The 22,539-nt window shown below is 40.3% G+C and overlaps 1 protein-coding gene across 5 annotated transcripts in view; it reads right to left on the bottom strand.

Annotated features, from left to right (window-relative positions):
• Positions 1-2,398: 2,398 nt before the first annotated feature.
• Positions 2,399-22,539, bottom strand: part of LOC141273824 (uncharacterized) — a 189,009-nt gene continuing 168,868 nt past the window's right edge. For 3 of the 5 annotated variants that reach the window (XM_073686210.1, XM_073686208.1, XM_073686207.1), the window contains one exon: positions 2,399-7,223. In XM_073686210.1, coding sequence (XP_073542311.1) covers positions 5,824-7,223 — 1,400 coding nt within the window. In that variant the 3' untranslated portion in view covers positions 2,399-5,823. The remainder of the gene's footprint in view (positions 7,224-22,539) is intronic. The other 2 variants (XM_073686209.1, XM_073686211.1) reach the window with 1 other exon arrangement.

Below are 22,539 nucleotides of genomic sequence, written 5' to 3'. Positions count from 1 at the left end.
TTCAGTGAAATATGGTCCTATAAAGTATTGACTCAGGGGGCTTAATACAAAATGTTCATCACAACTTTCAGATTAATATTTTTGAAATAATTAGAAAACCATGTATCATTTCCTTTATACTTCACAAATACTTGCTAAATTGTGTTGGTAGATCAAATAAAATACCAATAGAATACACTTAAGTTCGGGAGTGTAACATGAAAGAAATGTGGAAAATTTAATGGTATAATTTAAGTATTTGATACACTGACGATTATTCAAGTTTTCCCACCTACAAAGAATAGAGAGGTCTGTAATTTTTATCGCAGGTACACTTCAACTGTGAGACCGAATCTAAAAAAAAAAAAAAAAAAAAAAAATCCAGAAAATCACATTGTATGATTTCTACATAATTAATTTGCATTTTATTGCATGAAATAAGTATTTGATACAATAGAAAAACAGAACTTAATATTTGGTACCTTTAACCTTTGTTTGCAATTACAGATGTTTCCTGTACTTCTTGATCAAGTTTTCAAACACTGCAGGGATTTTGGCCCACTCCTACATACAGATCTTCTCCAGATCTTTCAGGTTTTGGTACTGTTGCTGGGCAAAATTTAGTTTCAGCTTCCTCCAAAGATTTTCTATTGGGTTCAGGTCTGGGGACTGGCTGGGCCACTCCAGGAACTTGAAATTCTTCTTACGGAGCCACTCCATAGTTGCCCTGGCTGTGTGTCTCGGGTCATTGTCATGCTGGAAGACCCAGACACGAACCATCTTCAATGCTCTAACTGAGGGAAGGAGGTTGTTGGCCAAAATCTCGATGATCCCATCTATCCTCACTTCAATATGGTGCAGTCGTCCTATCCCCTTTGCAAAAAGCACCCCCAATGTTTGATGTTTCCCCCACCATGGGACAGTGTTCTTGGGGTTGTACTCCTCCTCAAACACGGAGAGTGGAGTTGATACCAAAAAGTTCTATTTTAGTCTCATCTGACCACATGACCTTCTCCCATGCTTCCTCTGGATCATCAAGATGGTCATTGGCAAACTTCAAACGAGCCTGGAAATGTGCTGGCGTTACCTGGCGTGCCCTGCAGGATTTTAACCCATGACAGTGTAGTGTGTTACTAACTGTAATGTTTTAGACTGTGGTCCTCGCTCTCTTCAGATCATTGACCAGGTCCTCCCGTGTAGTTCTGGGCTAATTCTTGACCTTTTCCAGAATCATCCTTACCCCACGAGGTGAAATCTTGCATGGAGCCCCAGACCGAGGAAGATTGACAGTCATCTTGTGTTTCTTCCATTTTCTTATAACTGCGCCAACAGTTGTTGCCTTCTCAACAAGCTTTTTGCCTATTGTCCTGTAACCCATCCCAGCCTTGTGCAGGTCCACAATTTTATCCCTGGTGTCCTTAGAAAGCACTTTGGTATAGGCCATGGTGGAGAGGTTGGAGTGTGATTGTGTGGACAGGTGGCTTTTATACAGGTAACGAGTTCAAACAGGTGCAATTAATACAGGTAATGATTGTCGAGTAATACTGCTTCTTAAAGAAAAACTAACAGGTATGTGAGAGCCAAAATTCTTGCTGGTTGGTAGGTGATCAAATACTTATTTCATGCAATAAAATGCAATTTAATTATAGAAAAATAATATAATGTGATGATGTTCTGGATTTTTTTTTTAGATTCGGTCCATCTCATTTGAAGATGGACGGTAAAAATTACAAAGCCATTCTTTGTAGGTGGGAAAACTTGCAAAATCAGCAGTGTACTTATTTCCCCCCTGTGTGCATCTATCTCTATCGATAGAGAGATATATAGCTAGTGCTGTAAAATACTACAGTTAGTTATAAGCTTATTTCATGAACCTTGTTCACTTTTTTTGTGTCCACAGTTTTTTGCTACACTTGAATTATTCATTTTGCCAATTGATACAAATTTTTGTTCCATTTTTTTGGTCGCAATTACACCAAATTTTACTTTTGGACCAAAATCATAAATGTTTGGTTTTTAGGCAGTACAAACTTAGACACTTTTCATTAACATGTCCCATTGTGCTAGCATATTTACCTTGTTGGGTTTTATGATATCTATTTTATTTTATTTTTTTACATAATTGTATTTGAAAACAAATCAACCCCCCTAAAAATAAATAAATTGATATATATATATATACATACACACACACACACACATACATATACACACAAAAGTTGATTTAACTAGTTAATACCGGACATGCATGAGTTATGTACCCGGCATTACTAGACCACAGAGAGCAAAGTCTCTTGTAACACTGTAATATTAGGAGACCCCAGAATCATTGAATAATCTCCATGGATGTTCTCTTGGAATGACCAATGCCCATTCCTATTACGCGATTAATAAAGAAACACTTCCAGCACCTTTGAGACCTCTTTAAAAATTTTATTATAAACTCAGCAACATTACAACAGTTGTGTTACAATAGTGGTTATTACAGCATTGTTGAAAATTCATTACATGATTTCAAGATGATTCTTAGGAGTTGAGGTGCTAGAGGTTTCTCTACTACTGCAGACTTTGATGCCAAGATCACAGTGAATTCTAATGCCGGACAAGAAAAATGAAGTCTAAAAATATAGATCTATATTTTACATTCTACTGATCAGTAAACTCCCATAGTCATAAATGGAATCTAAAAGATTCTATTGACTTCAATGCATCTTCTACACAACTAATATTTTGCACATACATGTCACAAAGTTATATTATAATTCTGCACTTTACATGCCATTGAATTATATGAGGAGAATACCAATCCATTTTATGCATTTGTTGGCTGTTTATCTGTCAAAAGAAAAACTCACAGCATAGATTTACTTAACTGTCAGAAGGGCAAGTATTTATTGCAAAGCTCCACATTTCAGTTGTGTATAATTCTCAGTATATCCAATAGCAGGTACTACAGTAAGGCTAAGTGTCCACGAAGAAGAAATGCTCAGGATTTTTTCCTGAGCGTTTCTGCATCTCCCTGGCAGAAAATACATATGCGGATTTTACATGCGTTTTTCCTGCCAGGGACATGCGGATGTGAAGCGTTTTGATCATGTGATTCCGCATGCGGGTTGTCAAGCGCTTTCCAAGCAATTTTAGCATCACTTGAAAAAGTGCTTGACAACTTGGTCACACAATATAAATCCATGCAACCGGCATGGATTTTATACACTGGGTGCAGAATTATTAGGCAAATGAGTATTTTGATCACATGATACTTTTTATACATGTTGTCCTACTCCAAGCTGCATAGGCTTGAGAGCCAACTACCAATTAAGTAAATCTGGTGCTGTGCATCTCTGTAATGAGGAGGGGTGTTGACTAATGACATCAACACCCTATATAAGGTGTGCTTAATTATTAGGCAACTTCCTTTCCTTTGGCAAAATGGGTCAGAAGAGAGATTAGATGGCCTCTGAAAAGTCCAAAATTGTGAGATGACTTGCAGAGGGAGGCAGCAGTCTTGAAATTTCCAAACTTTTGAAGCGTGATCACCGAACAATCAAGCATTTCATGGCAAATAACCAACAGGGTCACAAGAAGCGTGTTGGCCAAAAAAGGCGCAAAATAACTGCCCATGAATTGAGGAAAATCAAGTGTAAAGCAGCCAAGATTCCATTCGCCACCAGTTTTGCCATATTTCAGAGCTGCAATGTTACTGGAGTATCAAAAAGCACAAGGTGTGCGATACTCAGGGACATGGCCAAGGTAAGGAAGGCTGAAAAACGACCACCTTTGTACAAGAAACATAAGATAAAATGTCAAGAATGGGCCAAGAAATATCTTAAGACTGATTTTTCAAAGGTTTTATGGACTGATGAAATGAGAGTGACTCTTGATGGGCTCAACTGCCAGACCTACTGCAAGTTTCGGGAAGACAACTTCTTCAAGCAGTGGTACAGGAAGAAGTTGGTATCGTTCAAGAAAAACATGATTTTCATGCAGGACAATGCTCCATCGCATGCATCCAACTACTCCACAGCGTGGCTGGCCAGTAAAGGTCTAAAAGAAGAACAAATAATGACATGGCCCCCTTGTTCAACTGATCTGAACCCCATAGAGAACCTGTGGTCCATCATAAAATGTGAGATCTACAGGGAGGGAAAACAGTACACCTCTCGGAACAGTGTCTGGGAGGCTGTGGTGGTTGCTGCACGCAATGTTGATCGAAAACAGATCAAGCAACTGACAGAATCTATGGATGGAAGGCTGTTGAGTGTCATCATAAAGAAAGGTGGCTATATTGATCACTAATGTTTTGGGTTTTTGCATGTCAGAAATGTTTATTTCTAAATTTTGCGCACTGATATTGGTTTACCTGGTGAAAATAAACAAGTGAGATGGAATTATATTTGGTTTTTATTAAGTTGCCTAATAATTCTGCACAGTAATAGTTACCTGCACAAACAGATATCCTCTTAAGATAGCCAAATCTAAAAAAAAACACTACAACTTCCAAAAATATTAAGCTTGGATATTTTGGGTTGATTGAGAACATAGTTGTTGATCAATAATAAAACTAATCCTCTAAAATACAACTCGCCTAATAATTCTGCACACAGTGTATAGTGTGACCAAGTTAGTTAAAAAAAAAAAAAAAAAGACATATACTCACCTTCCGATGGCCCCCGGTCTCCTTATCCAATGCATCTGGTCTTTCTGGTGTCTCGCGGTTGTGTAAAAGGACCTGCCATGACGTCATTTAGACATGTGACGGGTCACGCGACCGCCGACGTCAGCGGCCGCGTGATCCGTCACATGACTAAATGACGTCATGGCAGGTCCTTTTAGACCATCGCGAGCTGCCGCGAAGCCAGGACGCATCGCTATGGAGACCGGGGGCCATCAGAAGGTAAGTATAATGTATTTTTTTTTATTTTAATTATTTTCTTTTTTACAGGTACCATGGTACCCGGGTCTGGAGGAGAGTCTCCTCTTCTCTAAACCTGGGTACCATCCGCACATTGAAATCGCTTAATATCCTCATGTGCACATGTAGTCATGCGGATATTAAGCGATTCAATGTAAGTCAATGGCAGCGAAAATGCAAAATAATTGGTAGTGCTGCATTTTTCTGCAATGAAAATCCGTAGTGGAAATTTCCGCAGCATGTGCACAACACATGCGGATTATCATTGGGGAACATAGCAGACCTTCTACCAAGCGTTTCTGCAGTGGAACTGCCGCTGCGGAAACGCTTAAACGCATAGAGGGCAGACAGCCTTAGAATTCAATGTGTATGCTACGAATATGAAAATTACTTTAAAGAGGACCTGTCACAAAAAAAAAAATATTGAGTTAAATACCTTCTAAAAATCCTTTTGCTTTCTTGATTGTACCACTCTTTTTCCATTCTGTGCTGTTTCCTCATTGCAGAGACATTCACTTTTGGAACTCAGTATGTGAAATCTCTGCTTGCAGTGCAACTGGGCGTTTTTTCAGAGTCTTATCTGGGGGTTTAACCCCTCGCATGTGCTGCCAATCACAGCTCGGCAGTTGATCTATCAGTCTCAGACACTGCTAAACTGTGGCAGCATTTGAGAGGGAGGGGTGAAAGTACACACCTCTAGAAAAGACTGAAGGAAAGCCCAATTGGTCTGCAAGCAGACAATTCACATATTGTGCTCAAAAAGCAATAAATGTGAATATCTCTGCAATGAAACAATGCAGCACAAAAAGGAAAAAAAAGAGTGAAAGAACCAGGGAAGCTTAGGAATTTTTACAAGACAACTCATTTTTCAGCAGGTTACAAGTTTTCTTTAAGACATTATGTGTGGATAAACATTTCCTACATTGTGATCATCAAAAAAACTTATCCTCTGTGTGAGTTGCCAGATGTCTCTCAAGATTTGCTTTCCTGGCAAAATATCTCCCACATTCTGAACATATAAATGGTTTCTCCCCTGTGTGAGTTTTCTGATGCTTAACAAGACTGGTTATCTTGGCGAAACATTTACCACATTCTGTGCATAAAAATGGTTTGTCTGTTATGTGAGTTCTCTGATGTCTCTCAAGATAAGGTTTTCCTGCAAAACATTTCCCACATTCCGAACATGTAAATGGCTTATCCCCTGTATGAGTTATTTGATGTCTCTCAAGATGATGTTTTACCATAAAACATTTCCCACATTCTAAACATGAAAATGGCTTAACCCCTGTATGGATCTTCTGATGTTCAACAAGAACTGATTTCTTGGTAAAACATTTCTCACATTCAGGACATGAAAATGGCTTCTCCCCAGTATGAGTTCTTTGATGTCTCTCAAGATGTGATTTTCTGGTGAAACTTCTTCCACATTCTGAACATAAAAAAGGCTTATCTCCTGTGTGAGTTATTTGATGTCTCTCAAGATGATGTTTGACCACAAAAGACTTTCCACATTCCAAACATGAAAATGGCTTTTCCCCTGAGTGTGTTCTCTGATGTTCAACAAGAATGGATTTCTTGGTAAAGCATTTCCCACATTCCTCACATGCAAATGGTCTTTCTCCTGTGTGAGTTCTCTGATGTCGCGCAAGGTGTGATTTTCTGTAGAAACCTCTTCCACATTCTGAACATAAAAATGGTTTATCTCCAGTGTGCGTTATTTGATGTCTCCAAAGATGATGTTTCACCATAAAACGTTTTCCACATTCTGGACATGAAAATGGCTTCTCCCCTGTGTGAATTCTACGGTGTTCAATTAAAATTAATTTCCTGGTAAAACTTTTTCCACATTCCAAACATGAAAATGGCTTTTCTCCTGTGTGAGTTTTTTGATGTTCAACAACAGCTGATTTCTTGGTAAAACATTTCCCACATTCTGAACATGAATACGGCTTTTCTCCTGTGTGAAGTCTTTGATGTTCAACAAGAATTGATTTCTTGGTAAAACATTTCCCACATTCAGAACATGAAAATGGCCTCTCGTTTCTGTGCATTCTCATATGCATGGAAAGGTTAAATATATTTTTATAATGTCTTCCACATTCAGAACAAGTAAATATTTTCTCTCTTTTATCACCAGAATCTTGTTTATTAGCCTGTGATTGATCAGATGAAGGTTCACTGTAGTTATTAGCATGGAATAACACATCTCTGCTAGGAAGGAGTAAGAATATATTTGGAGTAACGTGGTGTTCTCCAGAAGTATGGTGAGGGATATCTTCTTCATTATCTGAAAACAAAGGATGTCGTACTGACAGTCTGGTGCAGTCATCTGCTGGATCAAAATAAAGTTACCAATTAAATAAAATAACACAGAAACTTTCAACTATAAAAACGTATGTAAAAGCAATTGAATAGAGTAGATCTATTATAGAATAGATCTAACATCAATGTGTTATCAGACAACAATTTTAAGCAATGAGATCTGTACTTAATTTTAATAATAAGATTTAACCCCATCAGGTTGGGCCTATTTTGGTCCATAAGAAAACAGCATTTTTTTAACGTTGCTGTATGAATGCTTTTTTTGTAGGACAAGATGTACTTCTCAGTGCCACAATTTTGGGACACATACAGCATACCTAACGTTAATTAATTCCATATGGAAAAGAATAAAAAGAAAAAAAAAAAACAATTTTGCCATTTTTTAATGCATTTATGCAGCATGTTTACAGCTCTGTAAAAGCAAAGTGGTTACTTCATTTTGTGGGTAGTCATGATTATGGCGATATCACATATATAGTTTTTATAGTGTGTATTAACATTTTATTAGTTTTGTACAATAAATACACAATTTTAAAAATATTTGTTTTGGTTTCGTCATTCTGGAAGCCATCAAAGTTTTTATCCTTTTAATATATTGCAATTATCATGTTATGCAGCACTGTGTATTTACAATTGCTAATTTTGCCTTTCTACCCCGTTAATTCTTCTCTTTTCTATTAGTTTTTAATCACATGATGTCATAGACCTAACTAACTAGCTGAAACTCTCTGAAGAAATAGGAGATCAATTTTCCCTGCATGAGTCATAAGTCACTGCAAATGTCTATGGCAGGGGGGAGCTGAAAAGGGGAATGAGTCATGCAGGGAAAGGAGACGTCCTGTTTCTACATAGAGCAAAGAAGAGAGAATAATTAGCTGAATAGAAAGGCAAAATGAGCAACTGTAAGCACACAGTGCAATAATGACTGCAAATGACCCCTTCAGAACATCTGCCATACATCTACGGTGCAAGTCGGAAGCTGGTGTATGGAGCAGGCGCACGGGGTGAGCTCGCCCCATACATGGCAGGTGATGGCTGGGTGTTACAACCAGGACCTGCTAAAGATATTAAAAAAAATACACATGTGGTATCGCCGCATTCAGAAAAGTCCGATCTATCAAAATATAAAAGCAATAAACCTGATCGGTAAACACTGTAAATGAAAAAAAAAAAAATTCAAGAATGGTTTAAAAAAAACAACTTAATTTTGTCACCTCAATTCCACAAAAAATGCTGGAACAAGTGATAAAAACAACAACAAAAAAATCACAATATCCCAATATGATAGCATTAAAAACGCTGTCTCGCCCTGCAAAAAATAAGCCATCTCACAGCTCAATCGGCCGAAAAATAAAAATGTTACGGGTCCCAGAAAACGGCCACAAACCCCCCAATTTTTTTTTGCAAATTTTAGATTTTTTTCGCTACTAAAAAGCTGGACATATTGTGTATTGGCATAATCGTACTGATGAGAATCATATTGTATCATAAGTTCATTTTTACCACAAAATGTACACTGTAAAAACTATTGCGTTTTTTTTGTTCCCACAAAATTTCACGGCACTTGGAATTTTTTTCCCCATTTTCCAGTACACTATGTGGTAAAATGAATGGTGTCGTTCAAAAGTACAATTTGCAAAAAGCAAGACCTCATATGGCTATATGGACAGAAACAAGTGAAGCGGATCCTGCATTTACTTACAAACACAATGTTTCATTTCTCTCTCTCTGGAACCAGTGGCAGTACAGATTGTGGCTGTTTAACCCTTTAGATGCCATTTCCAAAAGAGAGAGTGGCATCAAGGGGTTTAACAGGTTTAATTATAATCACAGACGCGGATTCTTTACTGTAAGAGCAGTGAGACTATGGAACTCTGTGCCACATTATGTTGTAATGGTGGGGTCACTACTAAAATTCGAGAAAGGTCTGTATGCCTCTTGTAAAATATAATATCACAGGTTATGTGCATTATATTCTGTAATGGGGTGTTGATCCAGTGAACTAGTCTGATTGCAGTATTGCTGACCCCTAGAAGGCGGCTTTAATGCCAAAACTTATGATGGGGCTTGGCACCACACTCTACAGGAGGTAAGTTCAATATGTTTTTTTCCCCCTCTCACTTCTTTCCTTATTCTATTTTTATGACTTATGTCCCACGGCAGCCATTTTATGACAATTTAACTACTATTAATCACTGTTATTATTACAACTAAATATCTTTATACTATTTGTTCTACTATGACTGCTGAGGTTTATTGAAACCATGTGTATATATGTACCAAAGAATAAACTAAACTAATGTCCTTTATTGTGGGGATTCAAACCATGACTACATACATTTTCCTCTTGCTACGTAAATTGAGTTGTGGTGTCACCTGCTGGTTTTCCCCATTTTTTATTTATTTTTTCAAGAATGACGCTTTTAAACATTGTTTTGTATATTTAACAAAATTATATTTTTATATATTACAATTGGTTCATTGTCTACAATTTTTTCTTGTTGGATTGTATGTGGAGTTGGGAAGGAATTTTTCGCCTTACATGGAGATATTAGTGTCAGCCCCATGGTGTTTTTGCCTTCCTCTGGATCAACATCTTAGGTTATAGGTTGAATTCAATGGACTTACTACCTTCAAACTTAACCGGTTCCCGACTGCCCACTGTAGATAAACGTCGGCACTTGCTGGGCTCTGTGCAGCGCCGACGTTTAAAAACGGTGGGTGGTCTCGCAGTGCTCAGGACCCCTAGGGTCCTGCAAGCGCTGCGATTCCGGTGCACAGCGTTAGCTCTGACAGGGAACATCATCGGGACCTGATTAGATCAGGTCCCAGTGATGTTAACCCTTAGCTGTCATCTATATGCTGTGATCTATAGTGATCACGGCATATAGGAGACAGCAGGAGGAGAGGGGGTCGTCAACTTACCTCTCCGAAGACCTCCGTGTCCTTCCAGGACCTGGGGTTGCTATGGCAGCTGGAGGTCACATGACCGCCTCCAGCTCTGCCATATATGGTGTCCTGTCTGGCTCAGCTACAGCTGAAGCCTGGCAGGACACACTGACTGTGTGAAGATCTCATGTAATGTAATATATGTCTATTACATTACATGAGATCAGTGATCAGAAAAATAAAAATTAATGTCCCATACAGGGACTAAGAAAAAATGTGAAAAAAAGTAAAAAAAAAGTTTTTAAACTATTAATAAAAAAATCACAAAATAAATAAAAATAAATAAATAAAATATTAAACCAATAAATCCGTATATTTTTACAAAACCAAAAAAAGTACACATATTTGGTATCGCCGCGTCCGAAACAACCCGAGCTATAAAACTGTCACACTAATTAACTCCTTCTGTGCACACCGTAATAAAAATAAATAAAAAACGGAGCAAAAAAATATGCTTTTTCATCATATTGCCAAACAAAAAGTGGAAAAAAATGCGATCAAAAAACAAAATAGAAATAAAAATGGTACCACTGAAAACGTCATCTTGTTACGCAAAAAAAAAGCCGCCATACAGCTCCATCAGCTGAAAAATAAAAAAGTTATAGCGCTCAGAATAAAGCAATGCAAAAAAAATATTTTTTTCTATAAAATAGTTTTATTGTGTAAAAACGCCAAAACATAAAAAAAATACAGTAAGTGTAGTATCGCTGTAAACGTACTGACCCGAAGAATAACGCTGCCTTATCACTTTTACCACACGCAGAACGGCATAAAAAAAAAACTCAAAAAACAATTCCTGAATTGTTTGTTTTTGTTAATTTTACCTCCCAAAAAACGGAATAGAAAGCGATCAAAAAATGTCAAGTCCCCAAAAATGGTACCAATAAAAATGTCAACTCGTCCCGCAAAAAACAAGCCGTCACATGACTCTGTCGGCCGAAATATGGAAAAATTATAGCTCTCAAAATATGGTGATGCAAAAACTAGATTTTGCAAAAAAAGCGTCTTTTAGTGTGTGACAGCTGTCAGTCATAAAAACCCGATATCAATCTGGTATCTCTGTAATCACACCGACCCGAAGAATAAAGTAATCTAATCAGTTATATCACACTAGGAACGGCGTAAAAAATAAATAAAACCAATTCTTCACCTGCTACTGATTTGTTTATTATGTCCCCAAAGATCCCAGTAAGGCTCTGCCCACATTTATCCTGTGCTCTGCGCTGAGCACTTACACCAGAGTTTCCGTGTAAATCTCTGAAATACATGATTCAGCCGGAACCCATGACGGAAGATTCCCTGTAATGAGACAGATATAGGCCACTGTGGACGCCGTCTAGCCTGGGATCCCACGGTGTCATTTGTTTTAGGCGTGCACAAAAGTGCGGTTGGCCACAGTTTTGTGCACTTCTGAAAAAAAGGACACCGCTACACAGAGGCCAGACGGTGTCCAGAGTAACTCTGCTGCCTCATTACAGTGAATGGATCCTGCAGGGGTTTCATCTGAATTACATCACTTGGAAATTTAGATGGAAACCCCGATGTAAGTGCTCAGCCTAGAGCGCCGGATAAATGTTACGTAAAATGTTCCCAATAAAAGCTTCAACTCAGTCCTCAAAAAAGCTAGTCCCCACTCAGGTCCGTCATCTGTTAAAAATATAAGGGACTTCCAAGTTACTGGTAGCAGAAAGGCTCTGGAAAACCAAAATGACCCTTGCCCCCCAAAAGAAATTCAGAAAATTTTGTGCTCCCAAATCCAAATGCCTATTCTACAATAATTTGTTCTCCAATTGTCAAATAGCACTCTGTCCCCCCCAGATCTCACCGTATGGCTAAGCGGTACGATACAGCCACATATGGGGTATTGACACTTTTAGAAGAAATTGTGTGACACATTTCGGCACCATTTTTACCCATTGCCCTGTGTGAAAATGTAAAATCTGAGGGTAAAACATTTTTTTGTGGTAAAAATATAATTATGATTTTTTCACTGCCCAATGGTATAAATTTAAAAATTAAAAAATACTCACTACTTCCCTAGATGAATTCCTTGAGAGGTGTAGTTTACAAAATGGGGTCATTTGTGGAGGTTTCTGCTGTTTTGGCATGTCAGCGACTCTTCAAATGTGACATGGTGTCTGCTGCCTATCCCAGCCAACATAGCGCTCCTTTCTCTTCCGAACCCTGCCGTACACCAAAGCAGTGGTTTTCCCCCACATATGGGGTATCGGCGTACTCAGGAGAAATTGTACAACAAATTTCATGGTGCAATTTCTCCTGTTACCCTTATGATAATGCAAAATTAGGGGATGAAAAACATTTTTTATGGGAAAAATGTGAAAATTTTATTTTCACGGCTCAATATTATAAACTTCTGTGAAGCAGCTGGGGGTGCAAGGTGCTCACCACACATCTAGATAAGTTCCCTAAGGGGTCTAGTTTCCAAAATGGTGGCACTTGTGGGGGGTTTCCGCTGTTTAGACACATTAGGGGCTCCACAAATGTGACATGGCGTCCGCTAATTATTCAAATAAATTTTACATTCAAAAAGTCAAATGGCGCTCCTTCCCTTTCAAACCCTGCCGTGCGCCCAAACAGTGGTTTTCCCTCACATATGGGGTATCGGCGTGTTCAGGAGAAATTGCACAACAAACTTCATGGTGCAATTTATCCTGTTACCCTTATGATAATACAAAATTAGAGAATGAAAAAGATTTTTTGTGGGAAAAATGTGAAAATTTTATTTTTACGGCTCAATATTATAAACTTCTGTGAAGCAGCTGGGGGTGCGAGGTGCTCACCACACATCTAGATAAGTTCCCTAAGGGGTCTAGTTTCCAAAATGGTGGCACTTGTGGGGGGTTTCCACTGTTTAGTCACATTAGGGGCTCCCCAAATGCGACATGGCGTCTGCTAATTATTCAAACAAATTTTACATTCAAAAAGTCAAATGGCGCTCCTTCCCTTTCAAACCCTGCCATGCGCCCAAACAGTAATTTGCCTCCGCATATGGGGTATCAGCGTGTTCAGGAGAAATTGCACAACAAATTTCATGGTGCAATTTATCCTATTACCCTTATGATAATGCAAAATTAAGGGATGAAAAACGGTTTTGTGGGAAAAATGTGAAAATTTTATTTTTACAGCTCAATATTATAAACTTCTGTGAAGCACCTTGGGGTTCAAGGTGCTCACCACACATCTAGATAAGTTCCCTAAGGGGTCTAGTTTCCAAAATGGTGTCACTTGTGGGGGGTTTCCACTGTTTAGGCACATCAGGAGCTCTCCAAACGCAACATGGCGTCTGCTAATTATTCAGACAAATTTTACATTCAAAAAGTCTAATGGCGCTCCTTCCTTTCCGAGCCCTGCCGTGCGCCCAAACAGTGGTTTTCCCTCGCATATGGGGTATCAGCACGCTCAAGAGAAATTGCACAAAAAATTTTGGGGTCCATTTTTTTCCTGTTACCCCTGTGAAAATAAAAAAAATTGGGTCTAAAGTAACATTTTTGTGAAAAAAGTTAAATGTTAATTTTTTTCTTCCACATTCCAAAAATTTCTGTGAAGCACCTGAAGGGTTAATAAAGTTCTTAAATGTGGTTTTGAGCACCGTGAGGGGTGCAGTTTTTAGAACGGTGTCACTTTTGGGTATTTTCTGTCATAAAGACCCCTCAAAGTGACTTCAAATATGATGTGGTCCCTAAAAAAATGTTTTTGTAAATTTTGTTGGAAAAATGAGAAATCGCTGGTCAACTTTTAACCCTTATAGCTCCCTAACAAAAAAAAATTTTGGTTCCAAAATTGTGCTGATGTAAAGTAGACATGTGGGAAATGTTATTTATTAAGTATTTTGTGTGACATATTTCTCTGATTTAAGGGCTTAAAAATTCAAAGTTTGAAAATTGCAAAATTTTCAAAATTTTTGCCAAATTTCCGATTTTTTCACAAATAAACGCATGTGATATCAAAGAAATTTTACCACTATCATGAAGTACAATATGTCACGAAAAAACAATCTCAGAATCAGGGGGATCCGTTGAAGCGTTCCAGAGTAATTGCTTCATAAAGTGACAGTGGTCAGAATTGAAAAAATTGGCCTGGTCACGAAGGCAAAAACAGGCTCTGGTGCGAAGTGGTTAAACACTGAATATATGAAACAGAGGTAAGAGCTCACACTCTAACCCATCGGTATCAGAGAAGTGATGCGGGGTGTGAATCATAGAATGGTAGAGTTGGATGGGACCTCCTGGGTCATCTGGTCCAACCCCCTGCTCAAAGCAGGATTCACCAAATCATCCCAGACAGATGTCTGTCCAGCCTCTATTTGAAGACTTCCATTGAAGGGGAACTCACCACCTCTCGTGGCAGCCTGTTCCACTCATTGATCACCCTAACTGTCAAAAAGTTTTTTTCTAATATCTAATCTGTGTCTCCTCCCATTTAGTTTCATCCCATTGCTTCTAGTCTTTCCTTGTGCAAATGAGAATAAACATGATCCTCCTACAATGTGACAGCCCTTGAGATATTTGTAGACAGCTATTAAGTCTCCTCTCAGTCTTCTTTTTTGCAAGCCAAACATTCCCAAATCCTGTAACCATTCCTCATAGGACATGGTTTGCAGACCGGTCACCATTCTGGTCGCTCTTCTCTGAACTTGCTCCAGTTTGTCGATGTCTTTTTTAAAATGTGGTGCCCAAAACTGGACGCAGTATTCCAGATGAGGTCTGACCAAAGTGGAGTTTAGTCCAATAATGACTTCACGTGATCTAGACTGTATGCTTCTGTTAATACATCCCAGAATTGTATTTGCCTTTTTTGCTGCTGCATCACACTGTTGACTCATGTTCAGTCTATGATCTATTAGTATACCTAAGTCTTTTTCACATGTACTGTTGCTTAGCTCTATTCCTCCCATTCTGTATATGCTTTTTTCATTTTTATTGCCCAGATGTAGTACTTTGCATTTTTCCCTGTTAAAAACCATTCTGTTAGTTACTGTCCACTGCTCCAGTTTATTTAAGTCTTTTTGAATCCTCTCTCTCTATTCTCTAGTATTAGCTATCCCTCCTAGTGTTACGGGTCCGGGAGGTGAAACCTCTGAGCTGCAATACAAGGGGGCAGTCCTTGTTATGAAGCGGTTGACTCCCAGGGAAGGCAAGCAGGTAGTCACAGCAAGTGACGGGGACAGTCTCTGGGTAGACAGGCAGGTAGTCACGGCAAGTGACGGGGACAGTCTCTGGGTAGACAGGCAGGTGGTCACGGCAAGAGACGGGGAGAGTCTCTGGGTAGACAGGTAGGTGGTCACGGCAAGTGACCGGGACAGTCTCTGGGTAGACAGGCAGGTGATCACGGCAAGTGACCGGGACAGTCTCTGGGTAGACAGGCAAGGCGGATACCTGACAGGTAACTGGCAGGCGCTCCCAGGTGAGCGGGCTGACGGAGACAGCGGGTAACAGGCAGGTAACTGGTGGACGCTCCCAGGTGAGCAGTCTGGCAGATAAGGCAGGTAACAGGCAAATAACTGGTGGACGCTCCCAGGTGAGCGGTCTGACTGACGAGGCAGGTAACAGGCAGGTAACTGAAGGACGCTCCCAGGTGAGCGGGCTGGCTGACAAGGCAGGTAACTAGTAGACGCTCCCAGGTGAGCGGTCTGGCGGACAAGACAAGTAACAGGCTGGCAGGCAGGACGAGAAGTCAGACTAGCAGTGGAACCTGAGGGCTGAAGCACAGGTGAGACACAGTGCAAACAACATTGCTCGGGCACCTCCATTTTGGAGGAGGAGCCTTATATATGGGAGGTCCTCCGGCAATTGGCCGGGGGACTCCTTAGGACGGCGCGCGCGCGCCCTAAGCACACTGCCGGGGAAGGAGCGCATGCCGGAAGCAGTGGGGAGAGAAGCGCTGGAGGACGCCGTGCCAGAAGCGGGGAGGTGAGAGGGACGGCGTCTCAGCCTAGCAAGGGGCAGAGACGCCGATGCTACACCTAGCTTTGTGTCATCAGCAAATTTAATCAGTTTACCCTCAATTCCTTCATTTAAATCATTGATTAAGATGTTGAACAATACAGGACCCAGGACAGAGCCCTGTGGTACCCCACTTGAGACATTCCAACTGGATGTGAAACCATTTACGACCACTCTGAGTTCGATCACTAAGCCAGTTATGAATCCACCTAACAGTTGCCTTGTCCATTCCATACTTGGTTATTTTTTCAATAAGGATGGTGTGAGATACTTTGTCAAATGCCTTGCTGAAGTCAAGATATACCATATCTACAGCATTTCCCTGATCCACCCAGTCAGTGATTCTGTCATAGAAGGAAATTAAGTTAGTCTGACATTACTTGTTAGTTACAAACCCATGCTGACTCTGGTTAATCACTTCATTCTTATCCAGGTACTTACATACATGTTGTTTAATAATTTGTTCAAAGATCTTTCCTGGTATAGAAGTCAGACTCACCGGCCTATAGTTCCATGGGTCCACCTTCTTCCCCTTTTTGAAGATAGGAACAACATTTGCTCTTCTCCAGTCTTCTGGGACTTCTCCTGTTCTCCAAGAATTTTCAAAGATTATGGAGAGTGGTTCTAAAATTTCTTCTACGATCTCCTTCAGTACTCTGGGGTGTAATTCATCTGGACCTGGAGACTTGAACTCATTTATGTTAGCTAAATATTCCCTCACCATCTTTCTGTTTACAGATAACCTGGATTCTACTATTCCTTTAATAGGACAGTGAAGATCAGTTGATGTTACGTTTTCTTTCTGAGAGAAAACAGATGCAAAATAGGAATTAAAAAGTTCGGCCTGCTCAATATCCTCTTACCATTTCACCATTTTCATCCTGTAAAAATCCTATAGCATCTTTGACTTTTCTTTTACTTTTGACATACCCCCAAAACCCTTTTTTATTGCTTTTGACATCTCCTGCAAGCCTTAATTCATTGCCAGCTTTAGCTAACCCGATACGTGCCCTACAGGTTCTGCAGACGGCATTATAATCTTCTTTATATATGCCTCCCTCTTTCCATTTGATAAACATTTCTTTTTTAGCATGTGTTTTAAGTTCTGTGTACATCCATCCTGGTTTCCTTAACAATCCTGAAAAGTAGGACAAATGGGAAGCATTTAACGATTGTGCAAGGAGAATCTCCTTTTTAAAAATTTCCCATCCTTCCTGGACATTTTTGTCCTTAAGGACATCCAGCCATTGGATCCCTCCTATTCTCTTTCTCAGTCACTCAAAAATCTGCCTGCCTTTCTGAAATCTAACCTTGAAGTTTGAGTCTTCACATGTCTTCCTCCTTTAGTTATCCAAAATTCTATAATAGCATGATCGCTGATTCCTAGGGTCCCAGCCACTTTTACCTCCTCAACCATTTCCTCTCTGTTTATAAGGATCAGATCCAAAGTAGCAGATCCCCTTGTTTTCTCCCCAACTTTTTGGAAGATAAAGTTGTCAGCAAGAGAGGATACGAATTTGCTTGACCTGTTAGTTTTACTTGAGAGAGATTCCCAACAATAAGTTGACATCTCCCATGAACACTATGTCATATTTTTTGGAGAACTTGGTCATTTGATACAAAGAGTTCATGCATACCTTCAGTTTGCCCAGGTGGCCTATAGTAAATGCCTACAATAGTGTCCTTTCAGCTGTTCTCTCCTTGTATTCTTATCCAGTTTCCACAGAACTCCCGGTCTCTGAAGCTTCAATCTCTGTGCAGATATACGCTTTTCTAACATACAATGCGACACCTCCTCCTCGTTTATCAAGTCTGTTTCTTGCAAATAAGTTGTATCCTTTTAGCCTTGTATTCCAATCATGTGTATCGTCCCACCAAGTTTCAGTGATTCCGATGACATCATATTTCTTTTCCTGCGTTATTAGTTCCAATTCTCTTTGTTTGTTGCCCATGCTTTGTGCATTTGTATAAAAACATTTTAGTTTGTGATTGGTTTCTCTTCCTTCATTATTTTTATTATTTAGATTTTTTTTGTCTCTGTTCTTCCTTTCCACTTCCAATAGCAGAGAACTCAATAGTATTTGTCAGCTGTATAGCTTTTCCTGGCCTTTTGCTTCCCTTCCCACATTGTTCTAGTTTAAAGCTCTCCTGATGAGTGTAGCAAGGCGAATTTCAAATACATGTTTTCCAGTCTTCGTAAGGTGCACCCCATCTCTAGCAAGTAGTCCATCATATAGGTAATTCATTCCGTTATCCAGAAACCCAAATCCTTGTTGACGGCACCATCGACGTAGCCAGTTGTTCTCCACTGGGAGGATGGATGAAAAGACCACCTGCGCTCCCAATTCTTTCACTTTCTTGCCTAAGTTTTCAAAGTCACTGCAGATGGTTTCCAGGTGCTTTCTTGTGGTGTCATTTGTACCCACTTGTATTAGCAGGAATGGGCAGTGATCTGTAGGTCTGAAGAGTCTTGATATCCTGTCAGACACATCTTTAATTTTTGCACCTGGTTCTCCTGCGTGAGAGCCTGGTACTGGTTTCTGAACAGTATGGGTGCTGACTGCTTCTCGATCCTCCTGCTTCTCTGGGTCAAATGCTTCCATTCCTCTGTTTCGTCAGGTGCAGTTCGAATTTCTTCTCTTTCTGTAGCATGAAGAGATAATTCTGCTCTAAGAACTCTTCACCTTCCTTAATGATTTTCAAGGTAGTTAACCTCTCTTCTAGATTTCGCAACTTTTCCTCCAACAGGGACATAAGCTTGCATTTCTGGCATGTGAATCTTGGCTTTTCCACTGGCAAGTCTGTGAACATGTAGCAGGATATGCCGCTTACCAAATGGCTCCTGGACTTTTCCATGTTCTTATTGTTAATGTGTTATGAAAACAGTGAAAAACGCTCCAAAATTCGCACTCCGGTAGGCGCGCGGATTACCGATGTCTTCCTTTCAGCTCCAACGGCCAAAATCCAGTGTTCTTTGAGCTCGGAGACTCTTCACTTATCTCAAAATGCAGTGGGAATATGCAAATTATCTCCTCAGAACTCTTCCCCTGGTTACCCCTGGTTGAAGGTTGCCATGGCAGTCAGAGCTCAAATTAGGACGTAAAGTTGAATAGGCTGTATGTCACTCTGAAAACGGGCAGGTATAACGCACTGCAGAACAGAATTATTGCAGTCTGTTTTAACAGCGATCAGACCATTTAATGTTCAAGCCCTGTACGATGACTAAAGAAAATAAAACTTAAAAAAAAAAAAAGCGCACCATTTAAGTTGTAGAATATTTTATGAGGTAATGAAGGAAAACAAAAAAAAATATATACACATAATTGGTTTTGCTATGTCCTTAAAAAGAAAATAAATTGATTTAACATTATGACATTATTAATTCCACACAATGAACCATGCAACAACAACAAAAAAAGAAAAGAAAAACAACAGCTGCAATAAAGCGATCAAATATATGCATATGCCCCAAAAAGGTAACATTAAAAACTAAAGCTTATCCCACAAAAAAATAAATAAATAAAAAAAAGGATCTCTCACCCTGCTCTGTCATGGCCAAACAGAGTTATAGCTCTTAAAATATGGAGAAACAAAAAAAGTTAAATTTTATAAATCTTTAGACATTTATTGTGGAAAAGTAGTACAACATAAAAAAAAAACAAATTTTAGTATCTCTGGAACAGTATCAACCAGCAGAACATGATTTACGAGGTGCAGGAAACAGTTTAAAAATGTTAAAGGGAAGCTATCATTAGAAAATGACCTATTGTTTAAATCAGGATTTTTAGGATTTTGTGTTCCATGAATTTAAAAATAAATAAATGTTTTGGTTTATTTTTCACATTACGATCTTTATAAAAAAAACAACAAAAAAAAAAAACAAGTTAGTAATCTTTAAATTTTCACATCGGCCACTGCAACTTTTTTTAGACTCTTATTTTCTGTCCCTTCAGAAAGTTTAGCGGGAGGCTCTATATTATCAGTGGCAGAACAGTGATTTGTGATTTGGTGGATCCTGTTATCAGCTGTGTACAGAGATACACAGCTGATAACAGGATCCACCAAATCACAAAAGATGACCCTGCTTCTTCTCCCTTCACAATGACCTTTACACAGGCTCATTAAATAGTTGATGGGATGTATGTATCACAAAGATGGCTGACCTCTGTGATGTAGTAGGCCGTAGGCAGAGGTGCTGGCGCCCCAGAAAACTTACTATGACTTCGCTTTGCAGGATGCTAAGGAGTATGGCAAACTCAAAACCAAAATTCTGGCGCGCTTGGGGGTGACCGTCTGTCAGGGCACAGCATGTCCACGCTGGGTGTATCACCGGGACAAACCCCTCGCTCCCAGAGTCGGACGGGTTTACCTTTTGTGTTCTGGTGGGGGGTGAGGAGGTAGTGTCCCGAGTCTGACATTCCGGAGTTCGGGGTGACCAGTGAGAATTTGGGACCGCCTAACATAGGGACCTAACTCTGAGGAAAGCCTTTAACAATGTCACAGTCATAAATGGGATTGCATAGGAGCTGGGGGCTGACACAAGATTTCCCTATTTTATGCTGAGTGGGGAGTTGTTGTACCGGGTTATGAAAGTGAGGGATGGACTTTTGGAATAGTTAATAGTGCCGGGACCCTATAGATGGAGGGTGTTGGGAAAGTCCCAATCACGTCGTGGGTGACCATCTGGGGTGGAAAAAAAACGCAGGAATGGATCATGCAGAGGTTCTATTGGCCCAGATGTCACCGGTAAATATTAAATCACCTCTCACTTTCAAAGTCCCCTTGTGCCATTGCCCATTATTGAAGTGCAGTTAGAGAGAATTGCTGTGGACTTGTCTTGTCCCTGGTTAAATCTGCTCGTGGGCATCAATATATATTGGTCATCCTGGACTATGCCACAAGCCATCCTGAAGCGATCCCCCTGAGAAACTCCTCCACAAAGAGTATACCCCCCAAAATTGGTCCATGTTTTTTCCCGAAAGGGTTTACCAAAGGAGATCCTGACCGACCAGGGAACACCCTTTATGAGTAAGGTGATGAGGGAGTTATGCAAGGTTCTGCAAATATCCCAAATGAGGACTTCAGTATACCATCCTCAGACAGATGGCCTTGTGGAAAGGTTTAATCCGCTGAAGAGTATGCTGAAGAAGGCCATAGAAAAAGGACGGTAGAGACTGGGACTGTCTCCTACTGTATCTGTTCTCTATCCCAGAGGTTCCACAGGCCTCTACGGGGTTTTCGCCATTTGAACTCCTGTATAGGCGACATCTACAGGGTCTCCTTGACATAGCAAAGGAAACCTGGGAAGCCGAAGTCACATCCCACAGAAGCGTCATCGAGCACGTTGCACTGATGCAGCTGAGGATTGCGAAGGAGATGCCCATAGTAAAAGGACATCTCCAGGTACAAGAATCTCAGGCCAGGGTCTACAACCGGTCAGCCAGAGTGAGGCAGTTCAATCTGGGAGAACGAGTCCTTGTGCTAATTCCTACTGTGGAGAGTAATTTCTTGGCCAAATGAGGAGGTGGAGAAGCTTGGTGATGTGAACTATAAGATTCATCAACCAGGAAGACAGACACCATACCAGATCTACCACGTTAACCTCATCAAGCCATGGCAAGACAGAGAGCCGGCTGAAACTCCGTGCTTGCTGGGCAAGCGAGAAGGCAAGGTTGGAGGTGTCGCCATAGCGGAGACACTGTCAAAGGCCCAAAAACAGCAATGTCGGGAGTTGCTGCAGAAGAATGGGGACCTGTTCTTGGTATTGTCAGGGTGCACAAAGGTCATAGAACACGAAGTTCTGACGGAGCCACATGTGTGCGTAAACTTGAAGCCCTACTGAATTCTGGAGGAGCCGAGAATTGATCTCCAAGGAGGTGGAACGTATGTTGAAGCTCGGGGTCATTGAGGAATCCAAGAGCGGTTGGTCAAGCCCGATTGTCCTGGTCCTAAAACCCGATGGGAAATGGAGACTCTGCAATGACTATCGGAAGTTGAATGAGGTCTCCAAATTCGACGAATATCCAATGCGAGAGAGACTTGTGTCAGCAAGGTACATAACCACCTTGGATTTAACTAAGGGATACTAGTAGATCCCCATGTCACCGGAAGCCAAAGAGAAGACTGCGTTTTCAACACCAGACGGATGCTTCCAATATGTCCAGATGCCGTTTGGACTGCAGGGGGCCCCGGCAACCTTCCAGAAGGCCATGGACCGAATCTTTGCACCCCATAAGGAATACGCCACAGCATACCTGGATGATATTGTAATCTTCAGCCCAAACTGGGGAAGTAATTTGGAAAAGGTCCAGGCAGTGTTTGATGCCCCAAGAAAGGCGGGGTTTTCAATAAATCCCCAAAAAATGTGCTATGGGGAAAGAAGAAGCAAAATACCTGGAATATTTAGTGGGTCAG

Source organism: Phyllobates terribilis, unplaced genomic scaffold, assembly GCF_046119375.1.
Source record: "Phyllobates terribilis strain yellow unplaced genomic scaffold, ASM4611937v1 Scaffold_5__5_contigs__length_657084704, whole genome shotgun sequence".
NCBI lineage: Eukaryota > Metazoa > Chordata > Amphibia > Anura > Dendrobatidae > Phyllobates > Phyllobates terribilis.
The sequence above is the reverse complement of the archived record's forward strand: the minus strand, read 5'-3'. Positions and strand labels throughout refer to the sequence as shown.